Below are 23691 nucleotides of genomic sequence, written 5' to 3' on the forward strand. Positions count from 1 at the left end.
AAACTCTACTGTCACAAGTACTTAAAATCGTGCGTCGAACAAAACAACTATGCTCGATGGAGTAAGAATCATAGTGAGTCACTGACAACCGTGAGTGACTGACTGCGGCTTATACTTATCTCCATCAACACCTCAACCTTCCAGGCATTGATTGTGGCCTTTAAAATGTCTGAACAATCATATCATCGACATCAGACTTACAATTGCAGTCCATATATACCATCCTACCGACTCTCCAACACCCTTATCATGTCATCTCGTCAACCTGGAGGTCGAACCTCGTGGCCATCTCCACATTATCAGCATTTCGCAACCCCATCTGCTTACTCCGTGTAGGAGCATTTTGACTCCCAAATGCTCCGACCACACGACGCCAACCAGTCACCGAGTGCCTGGACTTCCACTTCTACGTCATCGCCAGTAAGTGAATGTAAATCTCAAGTCCTCACTACTGCTCACTACTATAATATCAGCTATGTGTAGTAGGACGGGGGGTCACTCAAGCGACCCAACCGAGTTCGTATCCAATGGTCATCCGGGATTTCTCTCTTGCGTTATCTATTCCAGGGACATTCTCTCGTATCGGCTTGAGTAGCCTGTACAAGAGAATGCCCCTGGTACGGGGTGTGGTCCAAAGTCTTACATTTTGTTCCAGTTGGCTCGTAGTAGACGTCATTTTCGAGCTCTGCACTGTTCAGCGAATAAAATTTACTTGACTGAACTATGTAATACGCCACTGATGCCGAAATTTGGACGCGGCTCCTGACACGTTCAACGGGGATAAGAAATTGAACAGAGTCAACAAACTACCTCATGCCTCTACCCACCGGACGTTTCGAGTCCTGTCCTCACTTTAAGTACATTGGACAAGCAGCGACATGGTCCTTAGACAATATAGTCGTGCTGGGAAATCTTGCTTTGTCATCAGCTCTGCTCGACTCGACTTTCTTTCTAAATTCTGGCGTGAAAGAACAGGAAAGAACTCTCTCCAGACACGCCTCCCGCAGATGGGATACTCCTCATGCAAAAAAACGTGGTCATTGTCCGAGGCTCAGAGAAAGACGTCAATCCAATAACGAAAGACAAATTTGTTCCGAGGATGCATGGCGGCCCAGAGTACAGACGAATTGGACTTTGCTCGTTTCTCCTCCTTGCGCAGTTTCTTCTCCAGCTCCTTTTCATCCCTCAGGAATCGACATTCGGGCAGATCATGTTCATCTCATCGGTTGCAGCCTCATGGGCATATAATTCTTTTTGTCGTCCTTAGAGCAGGAGAAGATACAAGTCGATCTCCTATGGAAAGCACTCGGCGATGCACGACTTTCGAAATTTGGCCTCAAAAGCAGTTTTTGCATGCAACGTTTCATCTCGAACGACACAGGGATATGGAATATATGGAAAGACAAAGTGGTGGAGCAATTGGAAAAAAAATGAGGAAGAAAAGTCGTTCAAGCTTAGCTCAGAAGATCTGCGAGGGTTCGAGAACATGAAAGGGCCTCCTGGTGTCATTGCTTCAAGACACAGGACGCGTATGGAGGTTACCGGGAGCAAGTACATAAGACCAAAGACAACAGCCACATTTCTGAGTTATCCAACGCTGCATGCTGCAACCCCTAGTAGATCATATCAACACAACACATGGTGAACTCGATACGCCCAGACCGTGAAGACTGATGACTACGGATGAGAGCGAGCACATACCGGTAAAGGTGTCGCTAACATACCCATGTGGATTGCTTTTGAAATAGGGATTGATTGTGAAATTAGCAGCATAATCTTCACAGGTGGAGGATATTACACGGGGAGAACACGTGCTGGATAGCTAGTCCTCATGTGCTTCCTCATGTGCTGACTCCATGCGCCCCATCAGGTGCGCCACTTAAAAGAGCAGCTGTGGACCGTATTCTGTGAAACAAATTGCAACATACGTACCATGCCCTACAAACATCCCATTGATATTCAAACAGGTCATTTTGACCTCGACGTATCCGGCGTCGCAGGGTTCTTTGGGGGTGAAGAAGCCATCTCCGCAATGCAAACCATTCATCTTTACAAGTACCGAAAATATATGGGATGGTACAACTCACCTGGCAGCTGGAACGTTGGCAAAAAGTTCGGAATGCTCGCAAATTCCCATTTTTGGGATGGGCTTTTCCCTGGACCTAATGAAGACCCCGCAAAATTCTTCGAGCTTGATGGCAAGCAGGGCCCAAAATATGTTGCTTCTAGATCTGGATCCATCCTGGAGCACACCGGCCACCTTGCGTATCTGATGATGCAGATATGCAAGGAAGAGCTAGGAGTACATGTAGGAGGAAGAGTCACAAAGCGGAATAACGTGACTCTTATCCAGACACAACTCGTTTTTGAGGAATCAACGGCAAAAGAGAAACCGCCAGTACGCACGATTCAACCTCATGACGGGCGTCAAAAATACGTTGCAATTCTACCGATAGCTGTCAGCTTCACCACATGCGCGCTTTGCGGATGGACATACGACTGGTTCTGTTGTTCGATGATCCTTCTTGGCATCATCTCAAACGGCATGGCCTCCTTGGTCATAGGGTCTGCAAGTTTAGAGCTGCAAGGTGTGAAGTCAGCACCTACGGCTCCGCCCGGAGACGGAATGCTGATGGACGGTGATGATGTCGTCCTCCTGCTCGGGAAAGAGGAAGACGTCGCTACCATTACGAGAGGCAGGTTCACTCTAAGGTATGAGCCTTGGGTTAAGATGAGGAGCAAGAAGGAAGAGAGGAAACGTTTCGTTTTTAGAGACGGAACGAGGTCAACCAAATCAAACCGCAGAAGCGATGCAGAGGACGGTTTTCGAAACATATCTTTAGACCAAGGTCCAAACCATGAGGTCGTACCCATCAGGGACGAGTACTTTGCTATTGGATCGTGTTCGCTCCTGCTCGTTGCACAACTCCTCGCGCAACTGCTCTTAATTCCCCAGGGCACATTCTTTGGTCAAATTATGTTCCTGTCCTCTTTCGCAGCTTCGTGGGCGTACAACCTGTACTTGTCCTCGATCGACAACGAGCATATCCAGGAAGAGTTACTCCTAGAAGCACTCAATCTGAATGAGCAACATATGCGGACTTACAGCCTTGGCACGAGAACAACTGCCGCCGTATTCGCATGCCTGATGCTCCAGCCTCCTGGTGTTTATGAAGAATCGGAGTGGAAGAAACTAGGTTTCGAACCAGAAGGTATCATCCGCAAATTCATTCCAAATGATACGCCAGTATGGACGACATGGAGAGAAAAGGTCTTGGGTGTAATGAGGGACCAGAAAGTTTGCAGCCGAGACACTTGCTACGATTTGCTCCAGATGAGTGACCAGGAGAAAGATATGTTCAAGCCCAATGACCAAAAGCTTCTCGAAAACCTGTTAGAGGACGCTCGCACCGCATACGAACTGGCTGTGAACGAAAAGCTTTGGCTTAAGTGTGGCTGAGGAAGATGTAACTTGCATCTACGTACATTGATTCTATCATGCGACTGTAATCAATCATGCATTTTATCTGCCGCCAGATTTGAACAATCTAAGACATGCCATCTGAAACGACTCGCCGGTGCACCACTCATCTTTACATCAAAGGAGCCGAAGGAGTCACAGCCTTGATCAGAACACGGTGGCTGCCGGTGCATTCAGACAAGTGTAAGTCCTCACTGAAGTGGACTAGCTAAGTTACTCTTCGGGGTCGTGTTGAGAAAATTTTCAAATACAAATAGAGTTTATACCCCTGTTCTTGTAGCGTTCCTAAAAAGCCTTCATCGTTACAAGGCAACATCTCCCCATAGTTTCTCTTATTTTCTTTATTATTCCTTACTCTACAGTATATAAGACTCTGATTATCTACTGTTAGAGTAGTTGATCTTTCCCCCACCGAATAACATTTAGTTCGGACAGTTCTCTCGTCTGAATTAAGTCTATTCAACAATCGACTCTACAGTGTGAACGTTTTACAAACGCCACATATTTTGAACTTCCCTAAAATCTAAATAAAAATTCTCCCTACGGCCGCCGTCAACGAGGACTGATCACCCTCGTACGCGACGACCCTGCTTTACAAAATCCTACATCTATATTCAACACTCGAAAATCAAAAATCAATATGTCGAACGAAAACGACAATGAAAACGTACCAGGTACCTTTCCGCTGAGCTCCCCAGCTGTAGTGAGCGGGTTGAGCGTTGACGCGGGCGCTCTCGACCTGGGTGTCGAGAGCGCATGGACTCGCGACAAGGTTGTCGCTAGAGTCAAGCGATCACTAAGTCTGAGGGCGGAAGCCCCGACTAGTGATCAGCTATCCACGGACTCGTGGCTGGGAGCTCTGGGAGCCCCATCGAAAACTCAAGGGCCGCCCACCACAGATGAGGGTGAGGGGTCTGCCATGATGAGCATAAGCCCTATACTAGGCAGCGTTAGTGGCTTGCAGACGTCCCACTTTAGAATACGCACGGATAGAAACGTCGACCTAGATACCAATATTCAGAACGTCGCACGACAATCTAAAGAAAATATTAGTTGGTTTGACGCCCCTAACGACGAAGATATTGGCGACGTACCTAAGTTCCCAGTACTCAAACCAATAGTACCAACCATGACGTCAACGCCTCGAGTGACCAATAAGTTTAAAGAGAAAGAAGCTAACGAAGACACTCACGAAACAGACGACCTCTTCGAGCAATGGAATGTGCTAAAGAAGAACGTCAATTGGGAGGGTAAGCCACATGACCGCGAACCCGCCGAACCTCCTCAAAGACCTGTAGAAGGTGATGGCCGGCGTGAGTCCCTCCAAGCCCAGAACGTAGCTCTACGAAGGTATCGAGATCTGGCTCGCGCCGAATTTGAGGAGCAAGAAAACCTGGTTGTCAGCTTAAAAGAACAGGTCAGAGACCTCCAAGAGATGATGAGGAGTCTAACTCACCGAGACAAGGCTCGAAAGCCTGTATCTGAAGCCAACCGACCACCGCATACTAGTGTCCCAAAACTCCAGGATCCCAAGAGTGAATCACACTGCTTAATCCAGGTTGACCGAGAACCCCCTAAAGAGCCCCAGCGTCGAGAAGCGACCGAAGACGTGAGATATCAACGAGCGTATTCGATACTCCCCGCCGGGAGCTCTGTCAAGCGCGCCATGACAGGCCTAGATGACGTTGATCTGGATCCAAGCGATCCGGACTCGGCAGATAACGCAGGCGAACGTTCGTCAACAGAGTCTAACGCTGAACGAAAGCCTAAATGCAAAGTTAAGAAACCACTTAAGTCCCAGAAAAGTAACAAAGACACAAGGAGACTCACCAATGAAACAGACGTCACTGGTTTCGGAATCGACTTCCTCGCGTTAGAGCCAGACTCAGACCATGACAGTGATTCAGAAAGTACTAAGCGCTCTAAAAGACGCGCCCGCAAGGAATACCGATCCAAACTGACTCTACTGAAGTATCAGCAGGGCTTCATTAAGAATGAACCCCCTTTCACTTACAATGGTGAGGCGAACGCCACCACTTTCAAGAAGTGGGTACGCGAAGTCCGGGACTGGAAGGACAGGGCCTGTCTGTCCCAAGGACAAAGCATTAAGATGCTCGGAAAATACCTAAGTAACCAAGCGTATCGGTTCTATGAGAGAGATATTCTAGACTTAAGAAAAGAGTATTCACTTACCGAATTCTTCGAACAACTCTTCGATTATCTGTTCCCACCGGACTTCCGGATGCAGCAGCGTCAAAGGTTCCTTGAGTGCAAGCAAGACACTAAATTGTCCGTCCGAGACTACCTGCGCCGACTCCGGAATATTGCCGATATGGTCGGTGACGTCGACGATCGCGAGATGGTTAGGCAGTTCTGGATGAACTGCCAACCGTATATTAGGGCCTCGTTAGTTGATAAAGGCTATGAGCCTAACACCGTCGATCTAGATACCATTGAGCGAAAGGCACTTAGAATCGAACGAGCGTACCTTGAGAATGCTAAAGACCCTAATATCGTCCTAGCTCTGAACCCCACCCTTGTAGCGAGCTATGCCTCTGGCCCAAACTCCTCTCGTCGAAGAAACTCACGGCCATATCAGCACTCGCATTGCGAAAAGACTGAATCCTTGTCAGCAAACGCTGTATCGGAGACACCGGCGGGAGGGAACAAACTTTCTCGACCTCGTCAGAAACCCTCCGGCAGAGGAAACAGGACCTTCCTTCAGCCTAAGAAAAATGCTGACCAAATCAAGAAACTGCGTGAGCTCAATCAGTGTTTTGAATGTGAGCAAACTGGTCACCTAGCAAAAGACTGCCCAAAGAGGCACCGGCTCCCGTTCAGACCCAGATCGACAGTTGCCACACTAGGGTCTCGAGCGATCGGGATTACCAACGATGACATTCGCAACGCAGCTATTGAGGAAGGCGTTGTTAATGGTCTGTATGGTATGGCTGTTAGTCTAGAGAGCGGTTCAGAATTGGACGTGGTAGAAACACTCACGATCATCTCTCGCACCATTGCAAACTTGAAACTAGGTGTCCCTCTCCCAACGGACGAGATCTTCGATCCTCTGTATGACCCTACTGGTAAAGACCGATTTAGTATCTGCTTGCACGGGGGACTAAACACGTACCTTTTGTCCGATAAGCACAATTACGATGACTATATCATCTACCTTGATCAGATGAGAGACCCTGATTTCGACGTTGTCTCCTGGCTAATAAACAATAAGTTGCACAACTACCAGGACTTAATCCTCACTAAGTCGTCCCTAAAGCCAACCTGGCATGGTACTCCCCTCACGCACGTATCTAGTAGTACGTCCCTCGATACTGGCAACGGCCACGAGAGCCAGGAGTCTGAGCTCCCCAAATTGATTGATACGGAAAGCAGTAGTGAGGAGGAGTCGGTAGAAGTGGACAAAGACGAGCACTTACGATTCGTCCCTGACGCTCCCCACGGAGACGCGCCTACTGAGTGCAGTGAGCCAGTTGTATGCTGTACGAGCACCATCAGTAACCTATTCTGTGGGAGCCAGACTAAGAGGAACGATGCACCGGATATTAGAACACTTCAGCGTAGTGCATCGAGACCAAAGTCCACCACCAGGATCCTTCCTAAGTCTCTAGTAGTGATGATCTTGGTAAATAACAGACCCTGTCGGGCCCTATTAGATTCGGGCTCCCTAACGGACTTCATTTCTAGTACCGTCGTGGACCAGTTGAAGTTACCGTACTCATTACTAGACAAGCCTATACCTCTGCAATTGGCTGTTTCCAGGTCCCGCAGCACTGTCAAGGCTAATACCACCGTCGACGTAAAGTATCAGGATATCAGTGGCCCACGTACCTTCGACATCGCGAATTTAGAAGCCTACGACGTCATCCTTGGTATGCCCTTCCTCTTTCAGCACCAGATCCTCTTAGGCTTCAATCCACCCGAAATTAAGGTCCGAAGCGTCTTACCTTTGCCTATCCGAGGTGCCCAGACGCAAGTCCTCGAATTGAAGGGCACTAACCCAGAATCAGACTTGATTGACTCATACCGTAAGGAACTACTTGCCTATGCGAAGGATATCTGTAAAGAGGCACATGAGACGCCTCTCCCACCTTTACGAAGCATTAACCATGTCATACCTCTTATCAATGAGGAAGATGTATACTCATGGCGCCAATCCAAATGTCCCGAAGCACTGCGCCCCATTTGGCGGGCAAAACGCGACAATTATATTAGGACGGGAAGGTGGGAGTTCGTTAGTGGAACGAACGCAGTTCCTATGATCATGATGAAAAAGACTACTAAAGATGGATCACTCAAGTTGCGTACCGTTCTTGACACTCGCCAAAGGAACAAAAATACCCGCAAGCTGGCTTCCCCACTACCGGACATCGAGACGATCTTGCGTAACGTCTCGTCAAAACCATTCCGTTCTCTTCTCGATGGTAAGGACGCATACGAACAAATACGAGTCGTCCCGGAAGATGTTCATAAGACTCTGTTCGCGACACCCGATGGCACGATGATCAGCCACGTTATGCAAATCGGAGACTGTAACGCAGGCGCCACTTACCAATCCCTAATGAACCATATATTCGGCCCGTTCATAGGCGTGTTCATGGATGTGTATCTTGACGACATCATTATATATTCTGACACTGCAGAAGACCACGTTAAGCACGTCAGGATCGTCATTGACACTTTACGAAAGCATCAATTTTACCTTAGTGAACACAAAATGCAACTGTTCACGAATGAACTTAGCATTTTGGGCCACGTCATTGACGACGCTGGAATAAGGCTAGACCCGCATAAGGTAGATAAAGTCGTAAACTGGAAAACTCCCACCTCAAAAGACCTGCTGATGCAGTTTATCGGTTCGGTTGGTTATTTGGCGTCTGGGTGCGAAGGTGTGCGCGTAGATATGCAACACCTTTCTAAGGTGGCGGCACTTACTACTAAGTGGTCCTGGAATCCAACCGATCAGCGGGCCTTCGACCTGGTGAAGGCCTGCGTTGAAACTCACCGGAACGTACGACGTAAGGCACTTGACCTTCCCAAGGCAATAGCTAACACCTTGCCCGTCAACCTGACAACTGACGCCTCGTTGACTGGCGCAAGTGGCGTCCTTTCGCAGGGCACGGACCCTAAGAAGGCCGATGTCGTGGCCTTCTGGTCCGGGAAGTTTAACTCAGCGCAACAAAACTACCCTGTGCATGAACAGGAATTATTAGCGATAGTTGAATCACTGAAGCGATTCCGGCACTTACTGATTGGGTTGCGATTCCGGATCTTCACTGACCATAAAGGCTTGGAGTGGATCACGACCCAAGCTAAGCTCTCTCCTAGGCAAGCGCGTTGGTTGGAGGCGCTCGGTGAATTTGATTTCGAAATCAATTACCTACCAGGGGAGGATAACGTTCTAGCGGATGCTCTGTCATGTATGTATAGCAACGAGCCTAAAGGAACCGTGAGGTCAGCAAGTGAATACGTGAGTGTCGAGGATGACGACGTACCTAACGCGCTGCCACTGTGCTTCGTCACCGCTCCAGTCTACACCGGATCCCCCTTGTTCCTTGGAGCAACAGAAGCTAGGAGGTCCGCACGCATCGCGAGACAACAGGTGACTGGGAGTGGTGGGGACGTTGACCAAGTCGTTGGCCAACAGAATGCAGGCGCCGGCGCCCTGGACGCACCGAAGACAACTGCTGTACCTGAGACTGCACCTGCGCAGAGATATAATCAGCCAACAGTAGACCGGCTTGAAGACTTACCTGTTCCCAAAGTCCGGAAAGTGACTCTGAAGCTGGGAAAGTCACCAGTAGAGCCACTGGAGGGCGGGTTAGTAAACAGGAAACGAAAGAAGTCAGAAACGCCGTCAAACAAACACCTACTAAACCACATGCCCTTAGACATCATTGCCCAGGTGCACCGAAAGAACAAAGAAGCTTCGGAGGATGCCGGTCAGAAGCACGACGAAGGTCAGAAGCACGTCAAAGAACAAGGCCAGACCAGTGACGTCATAGTCCAGACTACTAATAGAAGCTCAGAAGCCGTAAATTCAGACCCAGCTGAGGCGGCCGCAAAAGACATCTTGTCTGAATCCCCACCTTCGCTAACGTCTGTCATCGCCCTAGGTGACCCGTCTGTGGACATCCACGAATCGATAGTTGGCCGTTACCAAGAAGACCCTTTCTTCTCTAAGATTTCAGACCAACCTCAATCATTCAAGAACTTTGAGTTGAGCAACGGCCGAATCTTCATTAACACTAATAGTCAGCGTATTCTCTGCATTCCAGACGTCTTTATTGGGACCCGCCGCATCTGCGAAGTCCTCATCTCACACGCCCACTCCATACTTGCCCACCTGGGTCCCTCGAAGACCCTAACTTACCTGAGGGAAAACGTATGGTGGAAAGACATGGTGAACGACGTCCGGGCATTCTGTGAGTCCTGCCCGACGTGTCAGACGTCCAAACCATCTAACGACCACCCCTACGGACTCCTTGAACCTCTCGAGGTACCAACTCGTCCATGGGAAATGATAGGGATAGATTTTGTTGGTCCACTCCCCGAATCGCGCACCCTGAATGGTGTATTTGATATGATATTAGTAGCCATCGACCATCTTACCGCAATGGTACACCTCGCCCCAACTAAGCAAACGTATCGTGCCCGCGACATCGCAGAAGTCATGTTTAATCTGGTGTACAAACTTCACGGGATGCCTTCGCGACTAGTTAGCGACCGTGATTCTCTGTTCACTAGTACGTTTTGGCAACGTTTACATGAGCTTACAGGAACTGAACTCCGCATGTCTACATCATTCCACCCTCAAACTGATGGTATCACCGAACGCGCCAATCGGACCATAACTCAGATGCTTCGACAATGCGTCTCGCCGAACCAGCGCGACTGGGCTATCAAACTCCCTGCGATTGAGTTCGCAGTCAACTCAGCAAGCTCCGCAACTAGACTCTCTCCCCCGTTCAAACTCGTATATGGAATGATGCCACCTTCCATGATATGGAACACTAAGTGCGAGTATCCTGGAGTCCGCGTATTCGCTCAACGGATGAAGGACTCTGCTATGGCTGCCCACGATGCGATCATCGCTGCCCGAGTTAAGAGTACGTCGTTGTCGAACCGAAAGCGAAAGGAGGCACCCTTTGTAAAGGGTGACCTCGTTTACCTGTCAACTGAGAACATATCACTCCCTAAAGGACACGCGCGAAAACTAGCGCCGAAGTTCATCGGCCCCTTCAAAATCTTAGCGGATTACAAGAATAACGCATTCCTACTGGACCTTCCCGCAGAGTTGAAGCAACGCGGCCTGCACCCTGCGTTTCACGCCCACCTTCTGAGGCCACATGTCCCTAACGACGACAGACGTTTCCCCGGCCGGCAGCTCACTCAGATTAGTGATATTGGCTGCCCGGAAGAATGGTCCGTATCCAGAGTGACTGACCACCACGGGCAAGGTTCTAACTCCCTTTTTGAGGTAGAATACTCATCTGGAGACCGCGTCTGGCTCCCTTACCACGAGGTTTCCCGCCTTGAAGCGGTCACCCAATACCTGGAGAGCCTCGGAGTGCCTGGCATCAAGCACTTGCCGAAGAAAATTTCGGGCTCCTCCCACGAGGTTAGTGTTGCTACCGTGGATAATTTCACGGATGCTCACGACGTAGTATTCGGACTTATCGACCGACTCCTAGTAGACCTCCCTCCTCTACTCGGCTTTAACCCTCGCAAAGAGTACTTAAGCCCTCAGTTAGTCCTACCTCCCCCGCCCAGATTCCCCGCAGTTCAGGCAGTTGAAGAACTTCTTCTGCCCAGATTCCCCGCAATTCAGACAGTTGAAAAACTTCTTCAACCGCCTAATTCCCTCGCAGTTCCTCCTGGTCTTCCCTCCCACCTTTCCCCTCCCATGACTACCAACGTCCCCAGAGGGAATTTCGTCCGTCGACGCGGAGGGCGTAGGGACCGTGGTCTGGCATCACCCCCTGACCACTCCAACCCTGATGCCCTCAACGCATTCACGCGTTTTTTCATGGCCGAAGCCCAGGCCAAGGAACTCGCAACCCGGAAGGAAGCTCACGCGTTTGAGCAACGCCTTCGTTCTGAGCGTCGGCGTGAACGAGATTTCCGTCCTCGCTCATACGGTCGCGATCGCGACCGCGAGGTTCATCACCAGCGTGAAGCTGCACGCTTCGCCGACCGCCCTGGACCTCCTTCCCCTCACAGGACGCTAGACAATCGTCCTCGGCGTCATTCTCGCCCACCACGGGCGCAGCCTCACGAAGTCCCACTTCCTCAATCCCCCTCATCTGCAAACCAGAATGATCTGTACAGAGCTGTACAGAGCTGTACAGCGCACAAGCTCTACAGCTTGGTCCCTACTAGCCAGTTTGTCACAGTAGCTCCTTACTTTGTGGATCTCTGTACAGATACTCACAGACCACCCAGTAAATAACAACTACCTGTGAAATTGCACATTTTTTCACTGTCTATGTATGTACAGACACTCACAGAGCACTCAGAGAGCAATCATTGTGCACACATTCATTTATGTACAGTTCACCCAAGGTGTTTAGGAACGATGGCAATATATTCAATCACGTGGTACGGAAACATCAGTATACTAGTAGTAGCAAAATACGAAACAAAAAACGGCTCCCAAACTATGGTAGTACTGTAACTCGGACACAGGAATGCGAAGACTTAGTCGAGGACGATTTGTAGATGGGTGTGTTTGGTCTCCTCAGCGCCATCAAGTTTTAGACATGCGGCCCTGGGTGAAAATAATCAGCATCCGAAATTTCAATAAAAAAGGTTGTTCTTGCCATCCTGTTTCAGCCCATTCCTGAAGTTGTGATACTAACCTGGGACCGTGATATGGATGTTGAAGAATTTGATCGATCATTCTGACCATCTGGCGGTATATCGGGCCGTATTCCTTGGCGGAGAACTTGGGATAAGATTTGCCGTGACCGTTTTTGACGAGACCGTCGAGGACACAATTGTACTATAAAAATGTCAATACATGATGTCAAGGCAGAAAGTAAGAAAGTACCGCAGCGGAAACCAAAGCCAAACATGAGATGGGCAATTGCTTGCGAAAGATATCTGGCCTCTTCCGGGCAATTCGATACGGCCCTGTGTAAAAGAATCCAATAACTGCGTCACGAAGGCCAGGATGAGCGAAATTCCTTGTTTTGCCCTAGTGATTTTAATGTATGTCGTCGGAGTCAGTGCACAATCACTCACCAATGCATCCAATCCAAACCGTAAAAACTCGGATTCCGAAAGTAATTGCGAAGCAGCATTCTGGACCCACGTTGCACGTTCTTGAGCGGGGACTGATGCGGGGGGAACAAGTGAGTATGCAAGAGGTGCTAAGCCTATGGCAGTTTTCTTGAGTTCTGATCGCCAGGTCGAAAGATCGTCATATAACTTCAATAAAGACCTATTGTATCAGCGAGACTGTAAATTAAGAGAGCGAAACACGTACCAATCGAGCCATGTTACACTTTTGCTCCGGCCAAACCCCTGGATTGCAACATGAAACAAATTAGCGCAAGAAGAAGCAAACACGCACCAGCTTCGAATTGTTTTCCTTCCTTGTCCCAAATGACTAAAGTTGCGATGAGAACTTCAGTTACTGACCCTGGAAGATCACCAACAAAACTCGGGAACGGATCGTCAAGTGCGTGTTCCACACGACATTCTCCCTTGGTGTGCTCAAGGAAGCTTTTCCAGCGCGGCCCGTACCAAGCTAATAGAGTAGGTTTGGGCCCGTCTTCTGACCGTTTCATCTTTCTGTTTCTCCGGGGAGCCTGTTGGTCATCAGCGTGCTCGGCTACTTGATGAAGCAGCTCAAGAGTTTCAGGGTCGGGAAGGCGGGGCTGGCCATTTTTCTTGTGGTGGGACTCCAATACGTCGCTAGGCTTCGAGGTATGCAAACGATCACTGTGAGCCTCGTTCAGAATAAAAACCATTTGCTCACCTCAGAACATTGTGTCTGTTGTTGCCGTTGCACTCCTACCAAAGGATCCAGAGAGCCCTTAAGAGCAAAAAGAATAAGTGCAATGCCAGTAAATCCATGTCAGCATACCTGGGAGTCACTGTTCTGGTGGACGGTCGAGGATTGAGAGTTTGCTACAGTGTTTTTATTGAGGCTCGTCTGAGCAGCCGCATCATCCTCATCGCGGGAGTACTGAAAATCGAATTCAGGTGAGAGATGACGAATGACTCGAGGCTGCGAAAGTAGCGATTCGTTTGAGAAGCCTGTAAGATTGAAAGAGGGAACAACATCAGGTGGATCTCAGTACGATAAAGGAAATTACCTGGATGGCCATTGTGACGTTGGTACCCATTCTCATTGGTGTGCTCATCCTCGTCTGACTCATCCTCGTCCTCTTCCCTCTCCCCATCCTCGTCCTCATCCCCATCCTCGTCCTCATCCTCGTCTCCATCCTCGTCCTCGTCCTCGTCTTCGTCATCGCTGTCGTTGGTGCTGCTGACTTTGGGTCCACTGTTCAATAGCTGGGATTCTCGCAGTATAGGTTGACGCCTGACATTGTTGTCCTCCTCGAAAAGGGCCGGATCCAAGTTTTGTTCCACGAAGGTGGTGAGTGGCGGTATGATATTGCGTGGGTTTGGATCACGAGCTACTTTCGTAGCACGCTTCTTGACAGCCTTCGAGCCAACAGTGACATGTGGATTGTTAGCCTCGTGAAGACTACGGCCAGCACTAGGAGGAGCAACCAAACCAAACCTTCCGCCAGGTTGGTGCATTGAAAGACCAGGACCTGTGTTATCAATGCTCGCAGGACCATTGGTAACCGTGAGTGAACTATAAGGCGGAGGAACCGCCTGAATGCAAACATCAGCATTAGTAAAAATGAATACTTACATGCCTGACCTTTGAACGACCCTTCCGTCCTTTACGAGCTGGTTCCGGAGCCTGAGGGTTCACTGGGATATTAGGACTGAGGGACGTGGAGCCCTTGGGAGGACGACTTCGAGACTGAGACTCAAGGACTGCACCAATCTTTTCTAGCTGGCTGTTCCTACCTCCGGTCCCTGCATTGGGGCGGCCAGAACGTCGTGGAGCACCATCTTCAACTTCAGCAAGGCCAAGGGAAACAAGTGGTACGCTGAGTGTTTCGGTGAGGTCCATAGCCTGACGAGATTTTTTGGGTACACCTGCCCTGCCAGTTGAAGCATCTGAGCCTTTGCGCTTCGACCTCTTCTTCTTGGGGCTGTTAATAGCACGAGGAGGCATGATTGCAACTACACAGAGGATAGAGAAAGAGGTGAAGCCTGAGTCTAGCGATTCATCAAGTCGCAAACTCACCAGTCTTTTATATAATAATATCATGTCTCGGCGCCGGGTGGACCAACAGAACGGCCTTGATGCGAGTAATGGACAGTATTACATTTCAAAAATGCGTGCAACATCACACTGAAGCGCGTACCATGTAATAATCAATGCTGCATGTTTTGAGTGACTCATCTTGATGAGAATAAATGTGTGAAGTCAAGTTGCCAAGAAACATAATTTATAAGTCATACAAGTCACAACAACCAAAAACGCAGTACATCGGGTCAACGTGAGAATGAGAGTACAACAAAGTAGTAATGAAAAACGATGTTTACGTTGAATAATCAGCCTGTATGTATGCTAACCGTCTGACTCGTTGTCAGTCTCCGAAATACCATCAGCCTTCCGACGCTTGGGTAATTCCATGGGGAACGATTGCGAAGCGGCACGCTTCTCGACACGGTCTGCGAGAATAGCAGCAGATTTTCTGAGCGTCTCGACAGTGGAAATGAGCTCCTCGTCATCCGGAAGGCGGTCAAGATGAGTGTTCAATAATGTAAGGATGGTGTTGAAGGAAACAGGGTTCTCCATGTTGTCCTTCAAAGCCGTACGCCACTCCTTGGCGAGAGGGATTAAGTCTTTGAAGTAAGGATGGATCTCGTCTACAAGACGGCGTTCCTCCTTCTTAGTTGCGAAAAAATTGCCCTTGAAGGCCGCGCAGGATTCGAGGTCCATGTTGTTCCAGCGATCAGGTATTGAGTTTCCTATCATATCCTGGCGTACCTGGCCATGGGGGCCACAGAATTTGATGCAAATCCAGATGAAGACGAAGAAAAGTGATTCGAGGTCGTCTGAAAAGCATTGAATGACATGCGATACAGGCAACGCCAAAGCGTTTGAAGATGTTTTCGGGATATATTTCGGTTTCTTTCCGCCCAGCGCTGCCTGTTGTGCATCTGAGAGTTGGGCAAGAAGCCCGCGAGACATGAACGGGATTGTTCCCTGTAGATTGGACGAACAGATCAGTACTAGACGTACTGTAATTAACTGAACGCACTTACCGTACCACCGATGGCATACTTCAGATCTGGGTTGATGCGCACTGCGAACTCCCAGTCGATTAGAAACCCTTTACTACCACCTCCTAACAGATCTACAATCATTGCGTTATTTAAGCTGCAGTCGCGGTGTAGAACCTTGCGTTCCTCCACCGCCGTGCGTTGAACTGAAATTAGATATGTCAGTTCAAAGATTGCCAATCAAAAAAAAACACTTTACTGATGACAATGTCCCTCAGCGCTTTCACAAACTCTTTAAGAGTTCGGAACATATGCAGGGGGCGAGCGCAGGGCGTCAAGACAAGTCGAACGTGTGAGCGACTGGTCCCTGCAATACTTAGGCGCTGCGGTTGTTTTCGATATTTGCTGGTCACATCGGGTTCTCCATTCGACCTTTCAACCACCCACCAATCCACCAACTCAGGAACGCCAGGGACGCCAGACATGCGCTTCAACATTTCGATCTCATTCAAGATCACCTGATCCTCCTTACCCTGAACCCAATGGTCTTTGATGATGAATTCCTTATCATCCAAAGAGACCAAGTAGCAGACAGTTCCGCGACTAACAAGGCCGCGACTCGCAAACAGGATCCTTGTGATTGTGTAGATCGTGTCCCTGACACGAATTTTGCCACACGGTTCAGGTGACTGAGCTGAATACGGGAATTGTGAAGGATGGGGTGTAGCAGAATAGATACTGTCAGGCTCCTCAGGCGCTTGGGATGCGAGGTTGAGAAGGGGGGCGCTGGAGATGGCAGTGGCTTGTACCAGGTGGGGATCCTCCAGATTCTTCATAGAAACGTGCATACCATCGTCAGCATGCGGCTCTGACTCGGACTCGGACTCGGACTCTGGCTCTGGCTCTGGCTCTAGCTCTGGCTCTGGCTCTGGCTCGGACTCGGGCTCTGAGTCGGGATATATCGTCTCGATGACAGCGCTTGGTGCACCCTCAACATCACCGGGTGGTGGATAAGGGAGCTCAGACGTGGCTGCAGCCATGACGTGATCTGCAGGTTGCCGTTTGGCAGGGAGGTTCTTGATCGGACGATAGTTATTGGCATGGCGTTGGGGAGGAGAAATGTGTCTTGTGAAGGAGACTGTCAAGTCATAGCCTATGCACTCGAGGCTGCCGAAACGAAGGGCAGCAATAATGTGAGCAACAATGCTTGGTTTTCGGTAGATATTGAAGGCAGGGGACACGACACCACCGGCATGATCGTAGAAAAGGACTCTGAGCTCCCGGTACTCGTTGGTGAGTGATAGTACAAGCGCAAAGCGCCTCCAAGGCTGCTCGCTCAGCATGAGATATGCATGACTATCAGCAGCTTTCACGAGTCGCAACGCAGGTTGATATGAACTGTGCGTCAGCTCAGCCGATACCCTGATATTCCCCCAATTTGCTGTGATCTCGTCTGACAAGAGGAGATCGGGTTTCCGCTTCACCTCACTACCAGGTAATGCTTTATGTGCGTGGGCCGCAGTCCACGTGCGCGTCGCAGTGGGGTTGGCTAGTAGTTTGGGCTCTGCCTTCGCTAAGCAGATAGCCAAAGCGTTGAAGAATGATGAGAAAATTTCTTCGTGAGTTGCTTTTGCGGTTTCGCCGGTCCCTGCATTGCCCTCCGAATCTAAGCTTTCAGGTGGTTGAGAGTGAGTTGTTGATTCAGATTCGTTTGTGGGAGCAAGAGTTGGAAGGTCCCAGTTCCATAGCTGCGCATCAGTATCGTACAATGGCACCAGGTCATCTGGTGAATTTTTGCTGAATTTTGCTTTGGTACGTTCGTTGTGATAAAGGATGTTTTTGAGTGGGATCTGGAGCGTAGATAGATCCGGTAGAGGTATGCTGAAAGGCTGAAAGATATGAGAGAGCATGTGTCCTAGCGATTGCGAATTAGAGGGTTCATCTTCCTGCGTAACTAGACGATTTAGTTCCTCGGCCGTGTACTTGTTCATTGTAAGGGCATCGCCTGAAACAGCGGCAGGGAGCGAGACCAATGACGACAACTTTATTCCGTAGCCGCCCGTCCTGAAAAAGAACTGAGGTGGCATTTGTTCGGTATACTCTAAGCTATAATATGACAACGGTGGGAGCAACAAGATGCCCTTATCGCACGGCGTCACTACATCCATCAATGCTCGTTGAACTAAGAATATATCAGAAAGAAGCTCATTGACAACCAATAGCACAAAAGTTAAAAATACAGGCAGGAAGCTACATAGAGAGCGGAAAGAATGTGTTCTTGTCCCAAAATTTATTTACCCAAAACTCTGACGCGTGCTCCATGCTGTTCTGTGAGGTAAAACGGCTGTCTGCACTGGCTCCAAAGCGAGGAATGAGATTAACAGGAGCCTTGATCTGCGTCAGTGGTATAATATCACCCACTAATGTACCGTTGGAACGTTTCGCCCTTCTGATCGAGTGCAACTGTGTGGCAGGATCACGAGCGCTTGTTGTACCATCAAACCGGTACATATAGACAAGGAAACGGTCCTCCCATGACCAATCCGTGTTGATTCTTCCAACTGGACGCATGATAAGTCTAATTTGACCAATTGTGTGACCTGAAAGATAACAGTGAGAATGTATTCAGCATGATAGAAGGTTGTAACATACCACGAAGACCATGAGCAGGCCAAAGGCACCCTGACTCGTTGTTCACAATAGCTGAGTTGTACCTACCAGAGTTCCAGACATCAGAAGGCGGCACACAATTCAGGGTCTGCGCGGGCCGTATGATGCTACTGTCGTGAAACTCTGTGTCCTGTAGGCGAAGTTTGAACCAGATTTGAATTTTATCAAATGGCAGGGAAGCAGTAGGTCCAGCCCTCCTGGCTCCCCCAATTGTGTGGACATAATTCTGTCCGTGGGTAGCTTCGCGACGAAGAAAATCAGCAATGGCCAGCCGTAAGTCAGGAAGGCCGAATTTGATAGCAGCATCGTTGATGGAGATGGATCTGATGGATGGGGAATATGTGAGATGATAGGCCGTGCGTCCGATGACGAATGTGCGCAATGGCAGAGGGACAGTCCCAACCTCCTTATGCTGGAGGATCTTCGCAATCGCAAAGTAATTGGTGATTGGGCGCGAATGTCCAGGACATTTTATAGTGGCCGTAAATTCCGTGGGGAGGTCATCATCATCATCCGCATCAAAGTCAACATCATCACCAATATTGTCATCCTGTAGCCTCGAGCTTGCCATACCATCCACGAGACTCATTGCAAGGTCAAAGCGACGGCACTTATCAACCCGGTCGAGATGTCGACAAATTTGAGGATCATAGTTGTTGTTGTTGCTTGATCGCGCGGGGTCTTTAATCTCTGTAATGTGTGCATGCTCTGTTGTGTCTGCAGTCCATTGCATGGCGACACCAGTGTTGCGGATGCTGGGAACTATACTCTGCATGAGCTCCAATTTTGGAATGTACCAGTTATCGATAACTTTGTTCTTGTTGCCTCGACGAAATCCTCCAGCTGTGATAGCGTGTTTATTGGCGTGAAATTCATCGAGGGCTCCAGAAATGCGCTTGATGTCGTCTTCATCAATACGTGGTGACTGGATGAGATACCGAAATTCCATCAATGCTCGGACAGCAGTGATCACAGCACTAGGTGCTGCGTCCGCACTGACTGCAACGATCGAACGCTGAATGTCACGTTGAGTTCGACCTGTAACCTGTTTTAGCTTGGAGATACCACCGTAAAAATGACAAAAGCCAGTGACGGGCTGCAACACAGAAAACCGGAAATCAATTTCCATATCCCCGACCGCACAAATCATCCACTTGACGTCGTGATCGTAGAATTCTCGGTGAATGAGATGCAGAAATTCTGGAGTGAGGAAATGAGACGGTTCACCAAGGGTCCAGTCCTGCCAGAAAGGTTTAGAGACACCGTTCAGGCGAAATTTCTGCGCTTCGCGAAAGAAGGCTTCAATATCGTTGGGATCTGCCCTTGTTTGAACGACAGCCAGCTGTGCAAGTGTGGTTGATTTCGTGCGAGGTTCATGACGGAAAGGGTCTCCGAACTGCTTGAACATGGCCATGGTGACCGGAGATGTTTTCCCACCGACAGTAGCTAGCATCATAGCCTCTGGAGTGTTGACAATATAGCTTGCCAGGGGGGTAAAACAATAGCGGCTATGTCCAACAGGGTCTGATAACATGACTCCTTCACGTGCAGCCTGCTTGAGTGGACGCAGGACGATATCTAAACATTCATGAATTAAGCGATCCTCGAGTACACCTCGCATGCGTTTATTCTTATGTATAAATTTAGGTACGGGGAGCAAGGCGGTGAGTACAAAGGAGTTGGACGATGTCTTGAGTCGTGTGGACATGTTGATATTCGCAAGGCTGACGAGAAGCGGGTGTGCAACTCTGTCACCCGTCATCGTGGATATATTCGTTTTGTCGGATGATAGAATGGTTCCAAGGAGTGTTGCGCCTTTGGGTAGGGCAGACTGTTGAGAAACCATTAAGTTCAGCGACTGGTGCAAAACATGAATATATACCTGCATATTCCATGCGTCATCGCCTGTCATCCATTCTGAATATACACGACACAAGCGTTGTGCAGTAGTATAGACCCTGCGAGGCGTGAAGTCTAACCGATCGTGAAAAAAGGGATGATTCAGAATGGCTGAAATACAGTCCAAGGGATCACGCCAGTACAAAACGACGGGTGATTTGGTGGGATGACTCGTAGAGAGCACTTGGGACATCCAGCGTGGACCACTGGGCAACATTTCTGCTCTGCCTCGCAGTTCCTTGGCCGAGGAAAAAGATATTGGAAGACCCTTAATCTTGACAAAAGACTTATCATCGGAATTGTAATGAAAATGAAACAATTTGCTTACTATGTCGAGTGATAAAAAACTGTCTATCTTCCCCATGCTCAATCCTGAGCGCAGTAACCACGATGCAATCTCCCAATCCTTCCGGCCACTGAATGGGTAATAGGGATTCTTGGCACGGTACACACTATTCTCATCAGAATTGAATAAGTCGAGGAAGGTGTACCCCATGCCATACGTCCGAGAAGATTCGGGATATTGGTCGACGAAATCTGAGGCACCATTCGGAAGTAATCCCTCCTCAGAGGCCTGGCCACCACTCTCACCGCTACCTTCAAATGACTCGTCTCTATCTCCGAATGTGAACTCAACCTCAGCCTGAGGCCCACCACCGGGAATATTCGGTCCGTCCAAGTCATCTGTATTCATAGAATCGTCAGATAGGTCCCGCAGACGTATTAAATCCTGTAGCCAGGTGCTACATCCTGAGCGAGGCTGGCTCATGTGACGAGCAACAGCAACCTGATCTCTGAAACTGGCTTTACCGCATGAAGGACACTGGAAATTGGACATGATGGTCCTCGCAAAGTCCGACACTCGTGAGTCGTGAGAAGCCCAATTCATAATCAACAACTTACTCTTTGTTTCTCTGAAATGTCAGCCCCACCAATCAGTCTTAATCTCAGCAATGATATCCCATCATCATCTTCGCGCCTGATGCCTTGTACGCGCACACACTCTGTTCAGCAATGTCCAAGTTGTCACTCGTGTCGTCACGATTCCAGCGGTATTTCTGACCTGTACGATATAGCCGATGGTATCAGGTCAATGGTAAGTCAATCATATTGTATCGCATTCGCTCTAAGTAACATGGTACTTACAGTCAATCAACGACACCGATGAACTTGAAGCCAACCTCGTCATGGACCTAGCGAGGGCGAGGCGGGATGTATTTAGGGCGGAGAAGGTGCTAGCGGATTGTGTAGTGCGAGAACGCGAAATCATGGCGAATCTTTCTAAGCACCAGTCCGACGTTTCGAAGAAAAAGCTCGACAAAGCAGATATAGGATTAGGGTATATGCGAATTACTTTTCAAAAATACGGTCTTTCTCACCGTTCACTTGCGCCATGCAGTTTGCAAGGTAAGTCATATCTGTTCACATTCGCCACTGCAAACTTCATGTCTTATCACAGAACAATCCAACCGTCGTGTATCAGTAATTTTAGACTGATGACTCGAGCTATTCTTATTCTTTTGTGTTCAAGTTCGGCGCGCGCATTAGTAGTACTAGTATGTACAGTACTACTACTATATATTGGTATTTCGTTGAATATAATGTTTGTATCGTAATTGGGGACAATGTGCAAATTCAAGCTAGCAATTAAAAGGAAGTTCCGAGCCTGCTACTACTAAGTACTAAGTACTAAGTACTAGTACTACTAGTAGACTTCAACACTTTAAAAAGATTGAGGCCGTTGAGCTGGAAACCATTGAATTTATTTTGAACAGTCTGACCCGGTTGTGAGCTCTGTGACCACTTTGGCGTCTGGGGCTGTACGTTCTGTGAGCTCTGTCGCCACTTTGGGTGGCTGTGGGAAACTGTCGAAAATTACCATATCTGTGAAGAAATTTCTAGTTTGCAGATGCTCCATGTCCATCACTCCTCCCCCTTCCCTACCTTCTCCTACCTCTGCCCCTACCCCTGCGGATCACGCAGGTGACCTTGGCGCAGACATCGACTCACTCATTGCTGAGTCCGAGCAGATGGATCTTGAAGCGGAGGCTCGCCGCCATGGCTTCTCGGCCGAAGAGCTCTTTGGTAGCGTCTTCCTCCTAGGCCTGTTGACCATTGTTAACATTACCCTCCTCGTCCTCCTAGCAGCAATGGGTACCATGAACATTGAGTCCGCCCCTGCTTCTCTGGCTTAGTAGGCCCCTACAGTTTGTTTTAAGAAGGTCCTCTTTAGATGACCTGGAGGGCGTATGTAGCGTTCCTAAAAAGCCTTCATCGTTACAAGGCAACATCTCCCCATAGTTTCTCTTATTTTCTTTATTATTCCTTACTCTACAGTATATAAGACTCTGATTATCTACTGTTAGAGTAGTTGATCTTTCCCCCACCGAATAACATTTAGTTCGGACAGTTCTCTCGTCTGAATTAAGTCTATTCAACAATCGACTCTACAGTGTGAACGTTTTACAAACGCCACAGTTCTGCACACCTCGGTGATCTCCGCCCGAGTACACGTTTACCCAGTCGTTTGGAGGTTCTGCCTCCCTCTCCATCGGTGCAGGATCGTTCAGATATGGGTGCGAGAACACGAGACACTGTCTAGTCATGTAATCGCAATCACGCACTCCCATTTTTTCACTCTCGACGCACACTACATTCAAAGCCCGCTATGCCGCTCGCGAGTGTCGGAATTCAAGCACAGCTGATTCCTTCAGAAATGCGATTAATGTCTCGAGCTTCTCGCATAGTTGAGAATACCTTGCCAATCTTAAATATGGGACCCTGCATCGAATGGTAAGGGTTCGTCTTCAATAACGCAACTACTTCTGACACGATGGTACCATTGATGTGCAACAGACACGAGCCCCGTTGCATCGTATCTCTCCATTGGCACTGTCGCCTACAGCGCATAGCATCCCAAAAAATGCTCTCTTGCCACTCAGGGTGAACCTTCTGTGACTGTTATCAGCCTATTTCGGGGTGGAATTTGAATGGTGAGCTTTGAAATTATTATCATTCACATCGATGAGTTGCCACAGCTATACGAGTGTTACCAAATGTATGATGGGCTGTGACGACCAGGTTTGGTGAGAATCATTATGTTCCAGAGGGTCGGGCGTCAGCATGTTCTAGAAGGTCGGGCGTCAACATATTCCAGGAAGTCGGTGTCCAATGATATCCTATTGGCGCGCTGGTTCATTGCTTCCGATTATATCTCACAAACAACGTGCTGGCCTGATGTAATCGGCTCCAAGACTTACCGTACGTTGATTTTGTGGGGCTGCCTCAAGGCCAGCATT

At 48.8% G+C, this 23691-nt stretch overlaps 4 protein-coding genes across 4 annotated transcripts; 2 read left to right on the forward strand and 2 right to left on the reverse strand.

The window, feature by feature from the left end:
• Window positions 1–1928: 1928 nt before the first annotated feature.
• Window positions 1929–3703, forward strand: F5891DRAFT_1027496 (uncharacterized protein). The gene is made up of 5 exons (XM_041361442.1): window positions 1929–2025; window positions 2088–2446; window positions 2498–3425; window positions 3487–3527; window positions 3577–3703. The coding sequence occupies exons 2-4, from the start codon at window positions 2120–2122 to the stop codon at window positions 3489–3491; spliced, it is 1260 nt and encodes a 419-aa protein (XP_041227265.1). The 5' UTR covers window positions 1929–2025; window positions 2088–2119; the 3' UTR covers window positions 3492–3527; window positions 3577–3703.
• An 8496-nt stretch (window positions 3704–12199) lies between these two features.
• F5891DRAFT_979200 (uncharacterized protein) lies at window positions 12200–14765 on the reverse strand (the record flags this gene model as incomplete). Its single annotated transcript, XM_041376852.1, has 10 exons — window positions 12200–12269; window positions 12361–12503; window positions 12552–12698; window positions 12746–12931; window positions 12990–13027; window positions 13077–13447; window positions 13485–13519; window positions 13593–13765; window positions 13825–14353; window positions 14394–14765. 10 exons carry the CDS (start codon window positions 14763–14765, stop codon window positions 12200–12202), a joined length of 2064 nt encoding a protein of 687 aa, XP_041227266.1.
• A 3308-nt stretch (window positions 14766–18073) lies between these two features.
• Window positions 18074–21230, reverse strand: F5891DRAFT_950229 (uncharacterized protein; the record flags this gene model as incomplete). Its single annotated transcript, XM_041374938.1, has 5 exons — window positions 18074–18423; window positions 18476–19892; window positions 20013–20324; window positions 20376–20666; window positions 20721–21230. 5 exons carry the CDS (start codon window positions 21228–21230, stop codon window positions 18074–18076), a joined length of 2880 nt encoding a protein of 959 aa, XP_041227267.1.
• Window positions 21231–21311: 81 nt separating this feature from the next.
• Window positions 21312–22971, forward strand: F5891DRAFT_1221208 (uncharacterized protein; the record flags this gene model as incomplete). Its single annotated transcript, XM_041369423.1, has 5 exons — window positions 21312–21488; window positions 21541–21731; window positions 21792–21799; window positions 21852–21874; window positions 22168–22971. 5 exons carry the CDS (start codon window positions 21312–21314, stop codon window positions 22585–22587), a joined length of 819 nt encoding a protein of 272 aa, XP_041227268.1. The 3' UTR covers window positions 22588–22971.
• Window positions 22972–23691: the final 720 nt, after the last annotated feature.

Source organism: Suillus fuscotomentosus, assembly GCF_016647785.1.
Source record: "Suillus fuscotomentosus strain FC203 chromosome Unknown F5891scaffold_20, whole genome shotgun sequence".
Taxonomy (NCBI): Eukaryota; Fungi; Basidiomycota; class Agaricomycetes; order Boletales; family Suillaceae; genus Suillus; species Suillus fuscotomentosus.